General features: G+C 37.9%; 1 protein-coding gene across 1 annotated transcript; it reads left to right on the forward strand.

Moving 5' to 3' along the window:
* Window positions 1-12475: 12475 nt before the first annotated feature.
* On the forward strand, window positions 12476-16789 carry LOC103091931 (terminal nucleotidyltransferase 5D-like). The gene has a single exon (XM_007473341.3). It carries the CDS (start codon window positions 12850-12852, stop codon window positions 14020-14022), a length of 1173 nt encoding a protein of 390 aa, XP_007473403.2. The 5' UTR covers window positions 12476-12849; the 3' UTR covers window positions 14023-16789.
* Window positions 16790-20172: the final 3383 nt, after the last annotated feature.

A 20172-nucleotide genomic window follows, 5' to 3' on the forward strand; every position in this document is an offset into this window, starting at 1 on the left:
GTGTGCCCTTAACAAGACAAATTTAACCAGCCCTGAAATCAAGAGGGCTTGTCATGAGGATTAAATACAGTCTAGCTTCAGATATATCAAAGAGGTCAGGCTGGAATGCCAGGTAACATGTAGCTGACTAGGGAAAGTGATTAAGTACATGTGAAAGGAAATAACTTTATATCTTATAACCTGCCTATACAAGTTAATAATTGAATTTTTGGGTGTCTGGATTCATTTTATGAAGTGCTCCGTTTCAATAAGAGTAATGAATAGAGGTACTAACTGATACTATGAAATCTAGTATGAAATAGATATAACAAATTATAAATTGGAATAATGTTGATGGACTTAAATTAGGAATGTAGCAATGTTTTGAGCTAGAAAGAGACTAACCTGGAGGTTCTATTCTACTTTAGACAGGTTTGAGAGGAGTACAGGTAAATGCTTTGCACTTCAGTTTGGTTACACTGAAACATTACTAAAGGACTTAATCAGAGTTATTTGAAAGTATGGAGTTCAAACTGAAATCCACTGAGAAGGATGGACCAAGGTTGCTAAGTAATAAAATCTAAATCAAGTCAGGCAGCCTTAGGATAAATTGCTCAGAAGCTATTAACCCCTTCATTGTACACAGGAAGGAGAAAAAAAGTGTTTATAATAATTCCACACTGATACTTAGGGACTGAAATAGGGATCTAAAAAGGTTAACAATCACTGTGTGATGGAACTTAAAGATGGTATATTTTAATTGTATATTTTGGAGATTTTGAGGTGCTCAAGCAAGCAAATATTGCCATCCCTGTCTGACCAAGTAGCTTGTTTGGAGCTGTGGAATCCTAATGCAAACATCCCAGGTCCAGAGTGATAAACTGAGTTGAGTGATATGTAATTGATAAGTAACCTCACACAAGTTTTGGGGATTTGTTGGTTGATATTTGGATTACATTTTTGATCTGTACAAATATATTTGTGGCAAACAGTAGCCAAAGAGTGGGTAGAGTGTTAAAAAAGAAGGCATATATGTGAAAAATGCTTGCTCAGAATTTTACAATTGTTATGTGAGTTGCTGCTAAAATGTGTGTTTAAGTATTGTTTGGATGTAAACAAAAGCTCATTGTAAACCTAACTCTACCATAGATTTTGTTCAATACTCAATGGTTGCCTCAGTTTACCAATTTGTACTATGAACTGTAATTTATAATGGTTGAACCCTATTATAAAGATGGTTCAATGATGTAATCCTTTAAATCAGAATTCTTTTGGTTACTGATTAGCAATTGAAGTGATACCAGGAGGATAGTTGTTTGCTTTAGGAGAGGTATGTTGGATAGTGGTTTGCCTTATGATGGTAACAGCATGTCAGAGAAAGTGGGGAGGTATGTTGGATTTGAATTCAGAAGAAAGAGGGACTTTGATCTAAAGTCCATAAAGCTTGAGTATGCAGGTTTGTGAAGGAAGAATGAAAGTTGTGCTCTGCTTTTTAAGCAGAGGGTTTTGAAGGAAAAGAGACAGACAGACAGACAGACAGACAGAAAGAGGAAGAGAGGAGGAGAAAGAAAATTGAGAGATGTTCTGCTCTAATAATTGGATCTCTGCCCTATGAATAATCTCTAAAAGTAATGTATGTGTTGTGAGAAAATCACACATGATTCTTTAATTTCTCTGGATAGTTACCCTGAAGTGATTCCTGCATGGCCTTGTCTTAGTCTTTCAGATGGCCTAGGTCCAGGAGATGATACAGCTCTGATTTATATTACTATGGAGCTACTTAATTCAGCATTCATGTTCTTCATTTCAGGTTTTGTGACTAACGTGTGATGTGTAAATTATTTACAAATAATTGAGTGATCAGCCTTGTAGGGATTTCAAAGGCTTGTTTGGGGGTGGGGAGATTTATTTCTGGACTGCTGATAAGCAGAATTTCTCTCAGCTGAAATGGGTGAGACTTGTCTTCTAAAGCAAAAGAAGGCTTCTGGGGTCCGGTGGCAAGTGCTCTAAGGAGAGAAAAAGTCCTAGGGTGGTTATAGAGAAGGCAGCCCAAGGCTCACTTTGGACTGAATTTTCCTGACCATCTAGGCTGCTACACAAAGCCACTCCCTCCCTTTCTGGGCCTTCTTCCTTCATGACAATTCCCATAATCAGCACATAATGCAAATTGTGATATTAAAGTTTCCATTTCCTCAAACAACCCTAATAATTGGGAATTCTCAAACTGTTGGGGAACATACTTTGAGAAGTAGGTGAAGTTTATTCCTAGATGGCTTGTATTTGTAGCCTTAATTTACCACAGTTGAAGTTTGGATCTTGAGCTTGGAAATATAGCTGAAAGCTTTCTTGAATTTTCCCCAGAATCTGGGGTAAAGGAATACATCTGTAAGATACTGTTACTCCAGTGTTTATACATGTTATAGTTAATGTGTACTTTGCAAAGGGATATTCTTTAACAGAGACATCACATACCAGCTCTGCAAACAACTCAGGAATCTGATTTCCTGGGGGGATCTATTCCTGAGGATGAAGTCTGTTGGCTAAGATACCCAAATGTAAATGTGTGATGTTCATTGCTATTGTACTAATGTTATGTTCCTATCTGCTATTTTCCCCAGTACACTTCTATCTTAGGGGCTGACTTTCCCCTTGTGACCAATCTACCAATCAGGGGAAGCAGTGGCTGGACATCCTTTGGATCTCCAAGCAGTACTCCACCGACCTGAGATCCTGGAATTCACTGAGGATGTGCCCCTAAAGACATTGTGTCTGCAGCCTTTCCCTCCCTGTCTTTATTCCCCTCCCCCTCTCTCCTAGGCAGGGACAGCTCTACACCCATTCCCAGCTGTGAAGAAGCTACAGAAGATTTGGACTTCGCCCTTTTTCCCTTAGATACTTGGAGAGGGGAGGGGATAGGATGGCATGGGGCACCGAACCAGGTGGGGCCTGAGATTCTGGCTCTCCTGAAGGCGGTGTGGTTCCCCTATGGCAGTGGGGAGACAGCTAGCAAAAAGAATACATGACACCACACATAGGAGAGAGAAGCTGCTGGCCCACCTTTTTAGCTCTTCTCCCTGGCTCACTAGCCTACATTTTAACCACTTTCTTTGGTTTGTGAAAGACCAGCTGGATGCCATCCAGGTGTTGGCCCTCCAACAACAGTATCAAACCTTGAGCCCCGGGCTGAAGCTATGAGCCCTCTCAGCGGGAGGACCTTCCCTCTGCCCCCTGAGAGAAAAAAAAGTAGGAAATGAGGGAGCAGGAACTGCCGAGCCTTGGAAGTTAATATCTCAAAGATCCCAGCAGTGGGTACCAGATAACTTAGGGGCCTGATTGGAAACTGCCGGACCTTGGAAGATAATATGTCAAAGATCCTAGCTGTACGTAGGTGCCGATAAGAGCTTAGGGACCATAAATGCTGGCAAACATTCCAACAATGGTATTTACCAGATAGGGACTGGGGGGGGGGCATGCATGCTGGAGGGCATATATATCCCAGCATCCCCAGACTACAATTGGAACTCTATGGTGGAGCTCCCCTGGTGTGTGCTGCTGGTGCACATCAGTTCAATAAATGGCCCTCCTGCTAATTGCATTGTCTCTTGGTCTTCCTTGGTGGTGGATAAAAACCCAGACCCTAACACCTTGTCAGCACCACAAAGCAGCACATATCCAGACTGAGATCCCTAATACCTCTCCTAGTAGAGAAGACTTCCCCACTGCCCTTGAGGACCAGCATGGCCACCAAGGGGTAAGCCTTCAGCAAAGGGGAGGTATCCATTTTGTCTGCCTCAAGTCATTCAGGGACTCCAGGAGGTAGTTAAGTAATTAACAAAAAGATGGCATAGAGAATAGATTGCTAGACTTCAATATTGCAAAATGAGATCAAATCTGTCTTGAGGATTTTATTGTGTGACTTTGAGTAAGTGACTTATATGCTGTCAACCTCAGTTGTTTAATCTATAAATTTAAAATAATGGTAATTCTTAATCTCATATGATTGTCTATGCAAATCTTTTCTTTAATTTTTATTTTTTAAATATTTTTCATGTTTCCAAGATTCTTTTTCTTTCCTTCCATTTTTCCTTCTCCCTTCCCAGAGCCAGCAAGAAATTCCACTGAGTTATACAAATGTTATTACTTGATATCTATTTCCATAGTGTTCATTTTTGCAGTAGTTCAATGTTTTAAAACCAAAGCCCCAAATCATATATCCATATAAACAAGTGATAAGTGATATCCATACAAACAAGTGAGTTCCTACTCCCATACTTCTTTCTCTCCATGTGGATAGTGCTCTTTCTCATAAATCCCTCAGGGTCATCCTAGATCATTGCATCACTACCAGTAGTAAAATCCATTACACTGTATTGTTCCAAAGGATTTCACTTTCTGTTCACAAGGTTCTATTGGTTCTACTCTTTTCACTCTGCATCCCTTCCTGGAGGTCCTTCCAGATCATGTAGAAATCCTCCAGTTCATCACTCATTATAGCACAATAATATTCCACCTCCTTTATATGCCGCAATTTGTTCAGACATCCCCCAAAAGATAGATACCCCCTCAATTTCCAATTTTTGCCACCACAAAGAGTGTGACTGTGATAATTTTTATACAACCCTTTTCTATTTTATCTCTTTGGGCTAAAAATCTAAGTAGTGGAATTGCTACATCAAAGGGCATGCATTTTTTAAAAGCCCTTTGTACATAATTCCAAATTGCCTTCCAGAATGGTTGGATCAATTAAAAACCCTACATGAAATGCATTAGTGTCCCAATTTTGCCACATCCCCATCCAACATTTGCTATTTTCCTTTACTGTCATATTGACCAACTTGCTACCTGTGAGGTGGTACCTAAGAGTTGTATTGATTTGCATTTCTCAATTGATGAGAGGTTGAGAACACTTTTCCATGTGTTTATTAATAATTTTGATTTCTTCATCTTAAAACTGCCTATTCAAATCCCTTGACCATTGTTAATTGGGGAATGACTTGATTTCTTGTACAAAATGACAAAGTTCTTTTAAATATGAGAAATTAGACCTTTGTCAGAGACTTTTGTTATAAATTTTTTTTCAGTTTGTTTCTTCTCTTTTAATTTTGGTTGCATTGGTTTTGTTTGCACAAAAACTTTTTAATTTAACATGATTAAAATATTTCATTTTAGATGCTGTAATATTCTCTGTCTTAAATGTTCTCTGCTTGGTCTTGGTATGGTATGATTGTTAAGGGGAAGTAACAGGAGGGAAAATATCTAAATATTTAAAGTTTATTGATGGTTTAGAGGATGGAGGGTAAAAGGATAAGGGAAGGTTGTGGATCTTAACCCCAAAACTAATTCCCTTGAAACTCTCTCAATGGCTAACTTATCTATGCTAAATAAATCAGTTTCCCCAAATACAATTTCAAAAAATACAGTCCAGTTTATGAGCCAGGATCCCAGAAGAAATGTCCAGAGTAAGTCCAGCAGAAAAGTGGTTCTCCTTTGGTCTTCTGTCTAGCTTCCAGAAGCCAATCCAAGCAGGTTTTCCTCCACTCAAGCTGGTATCTTCCAAAGGGCCAAAAACCTTGTAGAAAGATGGAAAATCTCCCCTCTCCTACAAAAGTTTTCTCCAGGAGACTGTTTTACAGTTGGGATCTTAGAATCTTGAGTCAGGCTCTCATGTGACCTTCTGTCACATGTCCCTGTCAATCAAATGGAAGTTCTTTTTGCAAAATACTTTTGCAATATTCCTTTGTTTACTACATTCTTAAATTCTTTCCCATAGATCTGACAGGTTTACTATTTTGTATCCACCTAATTTATTCATGAGTTCATTACTTTTTAAAAATCATTTATCCATGTTGAATTTATGTTGGTAGAGAGTATGACATGTTGATCTAAACCTACTTTCTACTATACTGTTTTCCAATATTCCCAGCAGTTTTTGTCAAAGAGTGGGTTCTTGTCCCAAACCTGGGATCATTAGGTTTATCAAAGGCTATATGGCTGAGTTCATTTACCATAGTCTATTCCATTGATCAACATTTCTATCTCTTAGTCAGTACTATATTGTTTTGAAAATAACTGCTTTATAATACAGTTTAAGTTCTGATACTCAAGAATGGATGAAGAAGTTGTAATATATATAATATGCGCTATCAGAAATGATGAGCAAGATGATTTCAGGAAAACCTGGAAAGACTTGATGAGTTGATGCAAAGTAAAGTGAATAGAGCCAAAACAACATTGTACACCACAGCAATAATAATGTTTGATGACTAATTATGATTGCCTCGCAGTTCTCAACAATACAATGATCTAAATCTCAAAAACTCTTCATGAAAAATAAAATATGCCTCCAGCGAATGAACTGACGGGTTCTGGATGCAGACCAAAAACATACTTTATTTCATTTCCGATTTTTTTGAGATATCTACAAAATAAATGACATGAAAAAATATTTTCCATGATTGCACATGTAAAATCTTTATCAGGTTGAGAATTTGGAAACAATTTTTAAAAGATAAATTTCAAAATTATTTTTCCATGTAATGGGAGAAAAATTATTTTCTAAAGGGCTAGAGTCAAATTTTTATGCTTCAAGTAAATACAAAAGAGTTTGCCCAATCTAAAATGAGTTTAGTCTAAATAAACTTGATTGAAAAAGAGAAACACTGAAACTACATTATACTGGTGTATCCCTCAATAGTGAGAGTAGGCCCCAATAAAATCAGAGCCATCAGCTAGGCAGAATCAGTCATGCAGCTTAGGCATCACCTAAGTCCCCTAAAACCCCTTCTTTACTTTGCAAAAACTGGTTGTCCTTGTTCTAACCACTGATGCCAAACATGTCCCTGAAAATCCTAACTATATGGTTACATATTTACTTGTGATCTATTATATATAGAAATTCCTATTGAGAATCACTGAAGGGTAGCCCCAGGATCAAATCCCAAGGCCCGAGCACAGGCTGCCTGTATGGCCCAGCCCCAGTGAAGGCCACAGCAAAAGCCTCCCAACTATGCAGGTCAGCATTGAAACCCCCTCCACAGGGACAAAAGGAATAAGATTTTGATCATATGAAGAGTCTGGCCAAGCAGAAGCCTCATGTTCCCTCCAGGTAGGTTCCTCCCATATATGCACACATATGGATAAATATATACATAGAAAGATCACATAAATAAGTTTACACAAAAAGATATACATTCATACACACATATTTATACCTATATTAGATGGTAAATGGAGGATCTGGACTTAACCCTAATTAAATGATGCCAGATCAGAAACAGAAGTTAAAAGGAGTATATTCCACTCCCATCTCCAGAGAAGCATTGGGAGGACCTTCTATAAATCCTGCTTGTATAGACCACAACAAGCATCTTCCTATGAGGTCAAAAGACATTTTGATAAAATTACTGAAACTCTGACTGAAATGAGAAGAGGCTGAGAGCGCGAATCCCACCCTCTTAGGCCTGCGTAAAGGTTAAAAAAAAAAAAAGGTTTTTAAAGGTTTCCCCTAGACTGACTCGGCACACCAGCTGACTTCCCCGCACAAGTGTGCTTCCCTGTGCTCAGAGTGTATGAAAACCCTGCAGGATGCATGTAGGGAATGTTCAGTGATTCCTCATTTGTCATGTGACCTCATCTGTGCTTCATGTCTGACCATGTCAGAGAAATTAGAGTCACGATATACAAAATATGTAAACCACACTTACGGTCAAGATGGCGGCTTAGAGACAGCAAAAGTTCAGACCTCTGAAAACCCTTCTTTACCGATCACAAACTGAATGCTCTTAGGGGACAGAAATTCAAAGTGAACAACAGGACAGAGCCAGGCAACCCTCCTCCTGGACTCGGTTAAAAAAGTACGCCCCCCAAAAGCCAGAATCCTAGATCACTCGGGTCTAAGGTGAAGGCAGAAGGAAGGTCCCAGGAACCCTCCCCCCCCCAAATGAGAGCACTGAGCCTGCAGCAGCAGCAAGAAACTCAGGGCTGGCAAAAGGGTCTCAGGGACAGCGATTCTGAAAGGCTCACCTTGAAAGCAACCTGAGCCAGTCTCAGGGGTATCCAACACAGACAGCAGGGAAACAGAGAGAGATGGAGGGGTGTGCTCCATCTGAGTCTCACGGCGGGAGGTTTTTACTTCGGGGCACATCCAGTCCAACCCAGCTGAAGCTAATACTATCACGAGCCCTCACAGCTCAGGGAGGCCAGGACCCCTCTCCCCTTAGACTGCAGGGCTCTCTGAAATAACAGGAACCTTGGGGCCAGCAAAGGCACTGAGGTACCTTGAGGGACAGTTCTGTGCCAGGTTCAGAACGTGGAAGTAAGGCAGTGGAGAAGTAACTGGAGGGAACTGAGAGCAGTAACACCTGAAATTCTGGCAGACAGGGGAGGGCAGACCCTGGGCTTCCCCAGGAAGACAGCGAAGCTACAGAGAATGGACAATTTGCCTGGGGCTAAAGCCTTGGAATATCAGACAGATACACTAAGAGTGTATCCTCCTCACTCAGACAAAGATGGCAAACAGTACAGAAGTGCAAAATCCTCCAAATAGCAAGAAAAGCAAGAAGAAGGGGGTGACTTTGGACACATTTTATGGTGCAAAAATACAAAATACAGAGGAGATAGAAGAGGAAACACAAACAAATGCTCCAAAACCTTCCAAAAGAAATGAAAATTCTCAACAAACTCTTTAAGAATTTAAATCAAAATTATCAACACGATGAAAGCCTTCTGTCAGAAAAAATGGGAAACAATGCAAAAGGAACTCAGAAATATGAGAGACCAAAATATGCAAATGCAGAAACAGCTCAAAGCCTCAAAAAAGAGGTCAGACCAAACTGAAAAGGAAAACCAGTCTTTAAAAGTCAGAATCAGGCAACTGGAAGACAATAATCTTGCAAACGAGCAAGAATTAATAAAACAAAGTCAAAAGACTAAAGAATTAGAACACAACATAAAATATTTCACTGACAATGTGACAGACATGGAAAACAGAGGAAGGAGAGACAACTTGAGAATCATTGGTCTGCCTGAAAAACCAGAGATAAGCAGGAATCTTGATATCATAATACATGATATTATCAAAGAAAACTGCCCAGAGATTCTAGAAAAAGGGGACAAAATATGCATTGAAAGAGTTCACAGAACACCCTCTATACTAAGTGCCCAAAAGACAACTCCCAGTAATGTAATTGCCAAATTCCAAAGCTTCCAAGCAAAAAGAAAAAATCTTACAAGAAGCCACAAAAAGACAATTTAAATATAAAGAAACACCAATCAGGGTCACACAGGACCTAGCAATTTCCACTCTGAATGACCTTAAGGAATGGAACATCACAGGCTTAAAAGCTAAAGAAGAAAGGTCAGAATTAGGGAAGGATATCAAAATGCCAGGGAGTCCACAAGTGACAATCATAACTTTGAACGTGAATGGGATGAACACATCCATAAAATGTAGATGAATAGCAGAATGGATTAGAATCCAAAACCTTACCATATGTTGTCTTCAAGAAACACACATGAGACGGGTAGACACTCACGAGGTCAGAATTAAAGGATGGAGTAAGACTTTCTGGGCCTCAACTGATAGAAAGAAGGCAGGAGTAGTAATCATGATATCTGATAAAGCCAAAGCAAAAATAGAACTGATTAAAAAGAATAGGGAAGGTAAATATATTTTGTTAAAAGGGACTTTAGATAATAAGGAATATCACTAATCAACATGTATGCACCAAATAGTATAGCACCCAAATTTCTAATGGAGAAACTAGGAAAATTGAAGGAGGAAATAGACAGTAAAACCATATTAGTGGGAGATCTGAACCAATCATTATCAAATTTAGATAAATCAAATAAAAAAATAAATAAGAAAGAGGTAAAAGAAGTGAATGAAATCTCAGAAAAATTAGAGTTAGCAGACATATGAAAAAAAATAGGGACAAAAAGGAATACACCTTTTTCTCAGCACCACATGGCACATTCAGAAGATTGACCATACACTAGGCCACAGAAACATGGCATACAAATGCAGAAAAGCAGAAATAATAAGTACACCCTTTTCAGATCACAAGGCAATAAAAATAATGATCAGTAAGGGTACATGGAGAACCAAATCAAAAATTAATTGGAAATTAAATAATATGATACTCCAAAATTGGTTAGAGAACAAATCATAGAAACAATTAATAATTTCATCGAGGAAAATGACAATGCTGAGGCATCCTTTTAAACCTAATAGGATGCAACTAAAGCAGTAATCAGAGGTAAATTCATATCCCTGAGTGCATATATTAACAAACTAGGGAGAGCAAAGGTCAATCAATTGGAAATGCAAATGAAAAAAACTTGAAAGTGAACAAATTAAAAACACCCAGAACAGAAACAAACTAGAGATCCTAAAAGAAATTAATAAAAATTGAAAGTGTTAGAATTATTAAACTAATAAATAAGACTATAAGCTGGTACTTTGAAAAAACAAACAAAATAGACAAAGTACTGGTCAATCTAATTTAAAAAGGGAAAGAATAAAAGCAAATTAACAGCATCAAAGATGAAAAGGGGGACATCACCTCCAATGAGGAGGAACTTAAGGCAATCATTAAAAATTACTTTGCCCAATTATATGGCAATAAATATACCAATCTAGGCGATATGGACGAATATATACCAAAATATAAACTGCCTAGACTAACAGAAGAAGAAATAGAATCATTTAATTATTTAAGAATAATCTCATATCAGAAAAAGAAATCCAACAGGCCATCAAAAAACTCCCTAAGAAAAAATCCCCAGGGCCTGATGGATTCACCAGTGAATTCAATCAAACATTAAAAGAACAGCTCAATACTATACAAACTATTTGACATAATAAGCAAAGTGGGAGTTCTATCAAATTCTTTTAATGACACAAACATGGTACTGATTCCAAAACCAGGCAGGTCAAAAACAGAGAAAGAAAATTATAGACCAATCTCCCTAATGAATATAGACGCAAAAATCTTAAATAGGATACTAGCAAAAAGACTCTGGGAAGTGATCAGAAGGGTCATCCACCATGATGAAGTAGGATTTATACCAAGGATGCAGGGCTGGTTCAATATTAGGAAAACCATCCACATAATTGACCACATCAACAAGCAAACCAACAAGAACCACATGAATATTTCAATAGATGCAAGAAAAGCCTTTGATAAAATACAACACCCATTCCTATTAAAAACACTAGAAAGCATAGGAATAGAAGGGTCGTTCCTAAAAATAATAAATAGTATATATCTAACACCATCAGCTAATATCATCTGCAATGGGGATAAACTAGATGCATTCCCAATAAGATCAGGAGTGAAACAAGGATGCCCATTATCACCTCTATTATTTGACATTGTACTAGAAACACTAGCAGTAGCAATTAGAGAAGAAAAAGAAATTGAAGGCATTAAAATAGGCAAGGAGGAGACCAAGTTATTGCTCTTTGTGGATTACATGATGGTCTACTTAAAGAATCCTAGAGATTCAACCAAAAAGCTAATCGAAATAATGAACAATTTTAGCAAAGTTGCAGGATACAAAATAAACCCACATAAGTCATCAGCATTTCTATATATTTCCAACACAGCTCAACAGCAAGAACTAGAAAGAGAAATCCCATTCAAAATCACCTTAGACAAAATAAAATACCTAGGAATCTATCTCCCGAGACAAACACAGGAACTATATGAACACAGCTACAAAATACTCTCCACACAACTAAAACTAGACTTGAGCAATGGAAAAACATTAACTGTTCATGGGTAAGACAAGACAATATAATAAAAATGGCCATCCAACCCAAACTTATTTATCTATTAATGCCATAACCATTGATCTTCCAAAAAATTTCCTTACTGATTTAGAAAAAACTATAACAAAGTTCATTTGGAAGAACAAAGGATCAAGGATATCCAGGAAAATAATGAAAAAAAAAATACAAAGGAACAGGGCCTTGCAGTCCCAGATCTCAAACTATATTAAAAAGCAGCAGTCATCAAAACGATTTGGTACTGGCTAAGAGACAGAAAGGAGGATCAGTGGGATAGACTTGGGGCAAGTGACCTCAGCAAGACAATATTTGATAAACCCAAAGATCCCAGCTTTTGGGTCAAAAATCCACTATTCAATAAAAATTGCTGGGAAAATTGAAAGACAGTGTGGGAGATATTGGGTTTCAATGAACACCTCACACCCTACACCAAGATAAACTCAGAATGGGTGAATTACCTGAACATAAAGAAGGAAACTACAAGTAAATTAGGCACACAGAATAGTATACATGTCAGACATTTGGGAAGGGAAAGACTTTAAAATCAATCAAGACATAGAAAGTGTCACAAAATGTAAAATAAATAATTTTGACTACATCAAATTAAAAAGCTTTTGTACAAACAAAATCAAGGCAACTAAAATCAGAAGGGAAGAAACAAATTGGGAAATAATCTTCATAAAAACATCTGACAGCCATTCCTCTTGGCTGCGTCTGGCGTTTCGGCTCCGGCTCCCCTTCTTCTCCCCTTCCATTACCCTTCCTCCTCTTGCCGTGTTCCCGAAAAATTTGATAGCGCGCTTTTCCTGGTTGATCCCTCGGTTCGAAAACTCATTCGGAAGGAGAAAGGTTCAGGAGCAGTGTGAAGTCTTTTGAGGCAAGAACAACTTGCATTTGGAGTGAAGGTGACAAGAAGGCAGCCGATTGAACTCTCGGAGGTCCCTGCATTTCCCCTGCAAGCTCCCGGCTTGGAGGCTCTGAGTGAGTGGTGAGGAGAGGCTCGAGAAGAGGTGTGTGGAAAAGAAGAATCGGACTCCGTGCCTTCTTTGGACGGTTCGGTTAACTCTGCAGGCTCAACAATGTCTGAAAACCTGGAAAGCAGATACAGCCGCCTTGGCTGGGATCAAATTAAAATACTAGACCAAGTATTAAGTGAAGACGTACCAATTCATGGAAGAGGAAATTTTCCAACCCTGGAAGTGAAAACAAAGGATATCATCCTCGTGATTCAAGAAGAACTCCAGAAGAAAGAGATCGTCATTAAAGATATCCGTCTGAATGGTTCAACAGCTAGCCACATCCTTACAAAGCAGAATGGAACCAGTTATAAGGATATCGACATCATTTTTGGTATTGGGTATCTCGGTGATCACGAATTTCAGGTTGTGAAGGAAACCGTTCTAGATTGCCTGCAAGACTTCTTACCAAAATGTGTCAACAAAGAAAAGATCACATCAATGACCATGAAAGATGCCTACGTTCAGAAGATGGTGAAAGTTTCCAACGAACATGACCGCTGGAGTCTCATTTCTTTGTCAAACAACACTGGGAAGAACATGGAGTTCAAATTTATCAGCTCACTTAGACGCCAATTTGAATTCAGTGTTGATTCCTTTCAGATAATCCTATCCAACCTTCTTGATGTCTACAGAGATGCCGATTATGTGCTGAGCGAAGAATCCTCCCCAGATATTGTGGCAGAGAGCATGTATGGGGACTTCGAACAAGCAATGCATCATCTGCAAAACAAGCTTATTTCCACCAGAAAACCTGAAGAAATTAGAGGCGGAGGCCTTCTCAAATACAGCAACCTACTGGTTCGTGATTTCAAGCCAGCAAGTGAGACCGAAATCAAAACTCTGGAACGTTACATGTGTTCCAGATTCTTCATTGATTTTCCTGATGTGACAGAGCAACAGAGGAAGATCGAGTCCTACCTACATAACCATTTCGTAGGTGAAGAGAAGAGCAAATATGATTACCTCATGACCTTGCGTGGAGTCATCGATGAAAGCACTGTATGCCTCATGGGGCATGAAAGAAGACAAACCCTGAATATGATCACCATTCTGGCTCTAAAAGTACTCGGAGAACAAAACATCATTCCCAACACAGCCAACGTAACCTGCTTTTACCAGCCTGCTCCATACATCACTAATAGAAATTTCAGCACCTACTATGTGGCTCATGGACATCCATTCCTCTATCAGTCTTACCCACTGCATATTCATATGCAGAATGGTTTGGTTTAAGTAAAATTAAGGCAGCAAACCAGCTGAAATAAAGACCTCCTGAAAGCAAGTTTTCAAATCCCACTGATTTTTGAATCTATTTTTTTTTTTGAAGCTTATCAATTATTTCCCGTCAGTCACAGATCATACTATCTGTCACCCATCAAGTCAGGCCACAAAAACAAAACAAAACAAATTACAGAAGAAAAAATTAACTGTGACTTTACCATCACCAACTGTGGCTTTCAAGTATTCCTAAGAAATGCATTAGAGGTTCATCTTTGACAGAAAAGAAGAAAAGACAGTTTCCAAATTCAGAGGCAGAGTTATGCCAACTACCACAAAATTTTTTAATTAAATGTGACCAGGACCATTTTTATCACTTAAACTTTTTAGTTACCATTTAAAAAAAAAATCCAGCATTTAAAGTCCCAAATTCAGAAGATATTAAGATGATAGGTCAAATATATGGTCAAATGCAAAAATCTTATCTTATGTATTCAAAAATACTTTTTGAGAAAGGAGGCTATTATGTTAATAATTTTTTTTTTTACTCTGTGTGGCTGAAAAGATGAAAAACCATCTGTACAAAAGATCCAATGATTACCTGTGTAGGTCACTTTGGTTTCCTCACTGTTACAAAAAATGAAAACGATAACTTCTATAAGCAGAAGCATTCTGTAAATAATTGTCCAACTAAAACATAAGCTCTAAGACAAACGGGAAAAACAGGCAGGTCTGTGGCATTTTGAAATTATACCATAGTGGCATTTACAATTTCATTGTAGATTTGTCCTCCATTTTAAAATGTCTGTGCACATACAATAGTGGCAGGTGACCTCATGAACAAGAAATGAAGTATTTGGGGTTTCTTTTTGTAGTTATCAAAAAGCAGTTTCCAACAAGCCACTCAAGTACCTCCCTGTGTCAGTTTTCCCCTGAATGCTATAACTTATTCTGCAAGTGTACCTGTTCTTTGCTAGATTCTCTGATATTTACATAGCAGATCAAATATGTTGTTTGTAAAACTACCTATAGGATAAAACTTTTCCCCCCCTCTTCACAAACTTACCTGTGAACAATATTTTGGGGGATGATGCAGAGAAGGTGAGAAAGTAACCTCTAGGGCAAAAGTATGTAACCCTGCTGGAAGGCTTCCAGCACTTTTTTTGATTTCTGATTTGCATTTTGATTTTTCCATTTAACATTATGTTCCATAGATAAGCTTATCCCCTACCATATTATGTTTTCTCTTAAGAATTTTATATTCATTTTAAACTATTAAGTATTTCAGTTAGGTTTTGTTTTCTTTATAGCAGTACCAGACACACAAGTGAGTGCACAACTCTGCTATTTCCGAGTATACAATATTCTGAGATCTGCCATTTTCTGCACCATAACACAACCTTCTATGTGTAATCACATATATGTAACATAGAACTTTAGGTTTTAAAAATGTTGTTTGCAATGTTACATGGCCTCATTTCTTGCTTTACTAGTATTTGGGCCAGAGTATGAAAATCATATGTAAAGAAGAGTTATTTCACTAAGAATCCATCTGTGCGTGGTAGATGAAGACCAGGTGTAATTTTCTCATTGAAAGATAGTAAGTCAGATTCCACCCTCAGCATATTCTTAGTTGAAACCATTGCAAAACAACAAAGGTCCATTTGCTTGATTATATGCTTATGAAACAACCTGACAATAACAACAGTAATGATGAGTCAACAGAAAATGATGTTGTCTGCAAGTAGCATTTTTCATTGAATCCTAGCCTTGTGAAAGCCTCTGAGTCCATCTCTCTGGCAAGGAATCCATCAGCTTCTTAAATGGTTCAACTGGTGATAGGAATTCCTTATAAGCTACAAAGAAGAATCCTCAAGGTGTTCTGCTGAGGGTGTCACTGGGACTCTAATTACTCCTGACAAATGAATTTCTTTCTCTACAAGACTTGGATGGCAGCAAAGACATGCACTTCTCTCATTTCTTCACTATACTTTTACATTGGAGGACAAAATTTACTAATGTGTACATGACATTTTCTGTCCAGTGGGAACCCTCACTTGAAACTACTAGAGAAAAATCGCTTCTTTAAAAGAGGATAATGAATGGCCTCGGTTCTTTTAGCCTTTTCCTGTCCAACCATCTCCCCAAAAATGTTTTATGTTGACCTAAAATATCCTACTGCATAACCAGCTCATACAGAGCAAACCAGTGATTTGGGAAGCCATATTATTTCAAGTCATTGGAAATTTCTCACTAAGAGAACTGGACAGTGACTGTTGGACCTCCTGAGAGAGTGCAGATTGTGTGGGACTTTGGCTCAATGTTGTATATAATTCATTCTATCTTATGTGAAGTGTTACCTTTGCATTCTGGGCTGAAGCTTACAGCATTAGATTGACTTCTGAGAAAATTCATCTGAAAGAACTTCTTGGTCTAGTACTAGCATTTCACCTGTTGCTTTAGCAACTATATAGTCAACTGCAAATGTAGGATTTGTATTTGTGCTACCAGAATGTTCTTACCTTTTATGGATATCAAATCTATTGTCAACTGGCAAAATTGTTGGGGTGGAAGATTTGTAACTTGTATATAGAAATAGTTCCTTAGCTAATGTGTTTAATGCTCATTGTAGAGAAAATTGGGATAGTAGGATTAAACTGTTTTGGTTAGGAAATAGCCTGAGTTAATTTTAAAACATGAAACAAAAGCTTGAACTGTACCCAAATGCCTAAACCTTGTTTTATTGTTGTTTCAACTTAAATGAACCTGAATTCAAAAGCTACAGTGTGTATGTATGTTTTTAGGCCATATCCTAGTAGCAAATAAATGTTTAAAGACACTAAAAAAAAAAAAACAAAACATCTGACAAAGGTTTAATTACTCAAATTCAAAAAGAGCTAAATAAATTGTACAAAAAATGAAGCCATTCTCCAATTGATAAATGGGCAAGGGACATGGATAGAAAGTTTTCAGATAAAGAAATCAAAACTATTAATAAGCACATGAAAAAGTGTTCTAAATCTCTTATAATCAGAGAGATGCAAATCAAAACAACTCTGAGGTATCACCTCACACCTAGAAGATTGGCTAACATGACAACAAAGGAAAGTAATGAATGCTGGCGGGGATGTGGCAAAGTAGGGACATTAATTCATTGTTGGTGGGATTGTGAATTGATCCAACCATTCTGGAGGGCAATTTGGAACTCTGCCCAAAGGGCGATAAAAGACTGTCTGCCCTTTGATCCAGCCATAGCACTGCTGGGCTTGTACCCCAAAGAGATAATGGACAAAAAGACTTGTACAAAAATATTCATAGCTGCGCTCTTTGTGGTGGCCAAAAATTGGAAAATGAGGGGATGCCCTTCAATTGGAGAATGGTTGAACAAATTGTGGTATATGTTGGTGATGGAATACTATTGTGCTCAAAGGAATAATAAAGTGGAGGAATTCCATGGAGATTGAAACAACCGCCAGGAAGTGATGCAGAGGGAAAGGAGCAGAACCAGGAAAGCATTGTACACAGAGATTGATACACTATGGTACAATCGAACGTAATAGAATTCTCCATTAGTGTCAATGCAATGTCCCTGAACAACCTGCAGGGATCTAGGAGAAAAAACCCTATCCACCAGCAGAGAACAAACTGTGGGAGTAAAAACACAGAGGAAAAGCAACTGCGTGACTACAGGGATTGAGGGGACATGTCTGAGGAGAGACTCTAAATGAACACTCTAATGCAAATACCAACAACATGGAAATGGGTTGGAATCAATAACACATGTGATACCCAGTGGAATTGTGTATCTGCTACAGGAGAGGTGTGGGAGAGGGGAAGAAAAGAAAATGATCTTTGTCTCCAATGAATAATGTTTGGAAATGACCAAATAAAATAATGTTAAAAAAATATATGTAAACCATTAAAAAAAATACGTCTCCTTCCTGAGCCTCTGCTTATCAGAAGGAAAGAGCAGCAGAGACAAAAAGGAATTAAGAGAGAGAGAAAAGGGGGGGGGCAGCTGGGTTACTCAGTGGATTGATAGCCAGGCCTAAAATTCAAATCATGCCTCAGACACTTCCTAACTGTGTGACCCTGGGAAAGTCACTTAACCCCCATTGTACACAGTATTGATTCCAAGACAGGAGGTAAGGGTTTAAAAATAATAATTTTTTAAAAACAGCGATACAGAGAGAGGGATGTTCACTGACATTTGGGAGAAAATCACAGACCTTGAAAAGACACTTGTCAGCCTCCCTCTTCACCTGTTGTTGAACTGGGCTCCTTGTGCTCAGAGTTCTAGAGTTCCCTCTTTGTCATTCTCCACCAGAACTCTATGAAGTTTTTGACTTTTAAAAAACAGAGTTAAAAATTGAAATCTACCTTGCAAAATCATCAGAATGAAAATGCCATTGATTCCAAATCCCATAATTCAGATTCTATAGTGTCAGTCCTCAGCTGGGAAAGGCCACACAAGGAGAAGCTCCTCTCCAAGAACTAGAGCCACAGGTTTTGTGCTGGGTTCATGGCCAGAGGGAGGTGCTTCATTTGCATGTCTTCCTCTGTATAATGGGAGGAAGTGCAGCTGCCTTCCACTGTGATGAATCCCTTCCCTGAGCTACAGAAGCATGAAACTCCCAGAGTTGGCTCTAAAGCCCTGAGGAAGGCTGTGGTAACACTGATAATCCAAGTATCATTACAAGGTCTCAGTGTCTTTCCTCCATCTCTCCATCTGATACAGTCTCAGTACCAAGAGAATATTTATTAGTTTCTTCTCTGTTCCTGGCCACCCCTGAAATGAGTTGTTGTGTGTGGAAGTGGTGTAGTCATCTGAGATCATGCGCCATATGTACTCCTGTTTCTTGTGAAGTGTTTTCTTTAATCCAACTCCATAGGATTAAGCAATGTAAAACCATTTATTAAGCAAGCACTGGTGGAAAATGGTGATGTTACAGTAAAAAAAAAAAGAAAGAGGTAAGAGCACACCTTGCCCTCAAATGGCTCACATTTTAATGGAAAGAAAGCATGTAAATAGCAAGATATATAGAACATACATGAAGAGATTATGAGGATTAATTTCAGAGGGTTAGACCCAGGCAACTACAAAAGGTCTACAGAACAAAAGGCCAACAGAAGTTAGTATTTAAACTAAGATTAGCAAAGAAACTGAGTGGGAAAGTTTAGGAAGGACAATGAATATATGGAGATGGCCAGTTCAAAGACAGAGGAACCAGAGAAGTTGGAATGAACTGGTCATGAAAAAGCAACATGGACAATGAAGTCAGATGTGAAAGTATAGTGAAACTTTACAAGTATTTAGATTCAATTATACATTTTTTTTATTCTAGAGTCTCTTTACATTGAAATAAAGTAGGCACGTGTTCTTAAGTGGTGTGTCATGGACTCCTGAAGTAGTCTGGTGAAGACTATGGATTCTTCTCAAAATCATGTTTTATTTGCATAATAAAAAATTACAAAGGAAGCCAATTATATTGAAATATAATAACTAATTTAAAAAGCAAAAAAATTTCTGGACATCAGGTTGAGTCTCTGGTGCTGTGGGCTCTCATAGATTCTTCCTATAAGACAATTAACTCTCAGTGTCTATTCAGTAATTGAGATATTTTAATTCCTTCATTGTATCACATAGATTTTTCTAACCATCACAATTAACTAACAATGCCAAACATGGTATTCAGTCTCTCCTAAAGAAAGTAAAAAAATATAAAGTTGGGCCTTGATCATCTTTTACCTTTACTATTACTATATTTCTTAATTGGTCTCCTTGGTTCAATTCTTTCACTTTTCCATTATTCCCTTCTTTTTTTGCCAAAGCCATTTCTTGAGTTCCCAAAAATAACTATAACACAACTCGACTTAACAAATTCTGTTGTCTCCTGTTGACTTCAGATATAAAAATTATAAAATAGATAACACTGTAGCCTTTAAATTATAATAAATAATCAAAAGAAAAAATAATGTGACTATTAAGAATGTATCCTATCCCTAATAAATTGCAGGGGCAGAGAGGATCATAGCTTATATTAATGAGCTAATACATTACATTATATTAATGAGTATAACATACCTAATACAACCAGTTAAAATGGTTCCAGAAAATGTACAATTGACTACCCAGGCAAGATATTCTAATAAAGGAATCCTAAG

Source organism: Monodelphis domestica, chromosome 1, assembly GCF_027887165.1.
Source record: "Monodelphis domestica isolate mMonDom1 chromosome 1, mMonDom1.pri, whole genome shotgun sequence".
Lineage (NCBI taxonomy): Eukaryota > Metazoa > Chordata > Mammalia > Didelphimorphia > Didelphidae > Monodelphis > Monodelphis domestica.

Bases quoted from the DNA above. Each gene is read 5' to 3' on its own strand.
- LOC103091931 (XM_007473341.3), top strand. From the start codon at position 12,850: ATGTCTGAAAACCTGGAAAGCAGATACAGCCGCCTTGGCTGGGATCAA.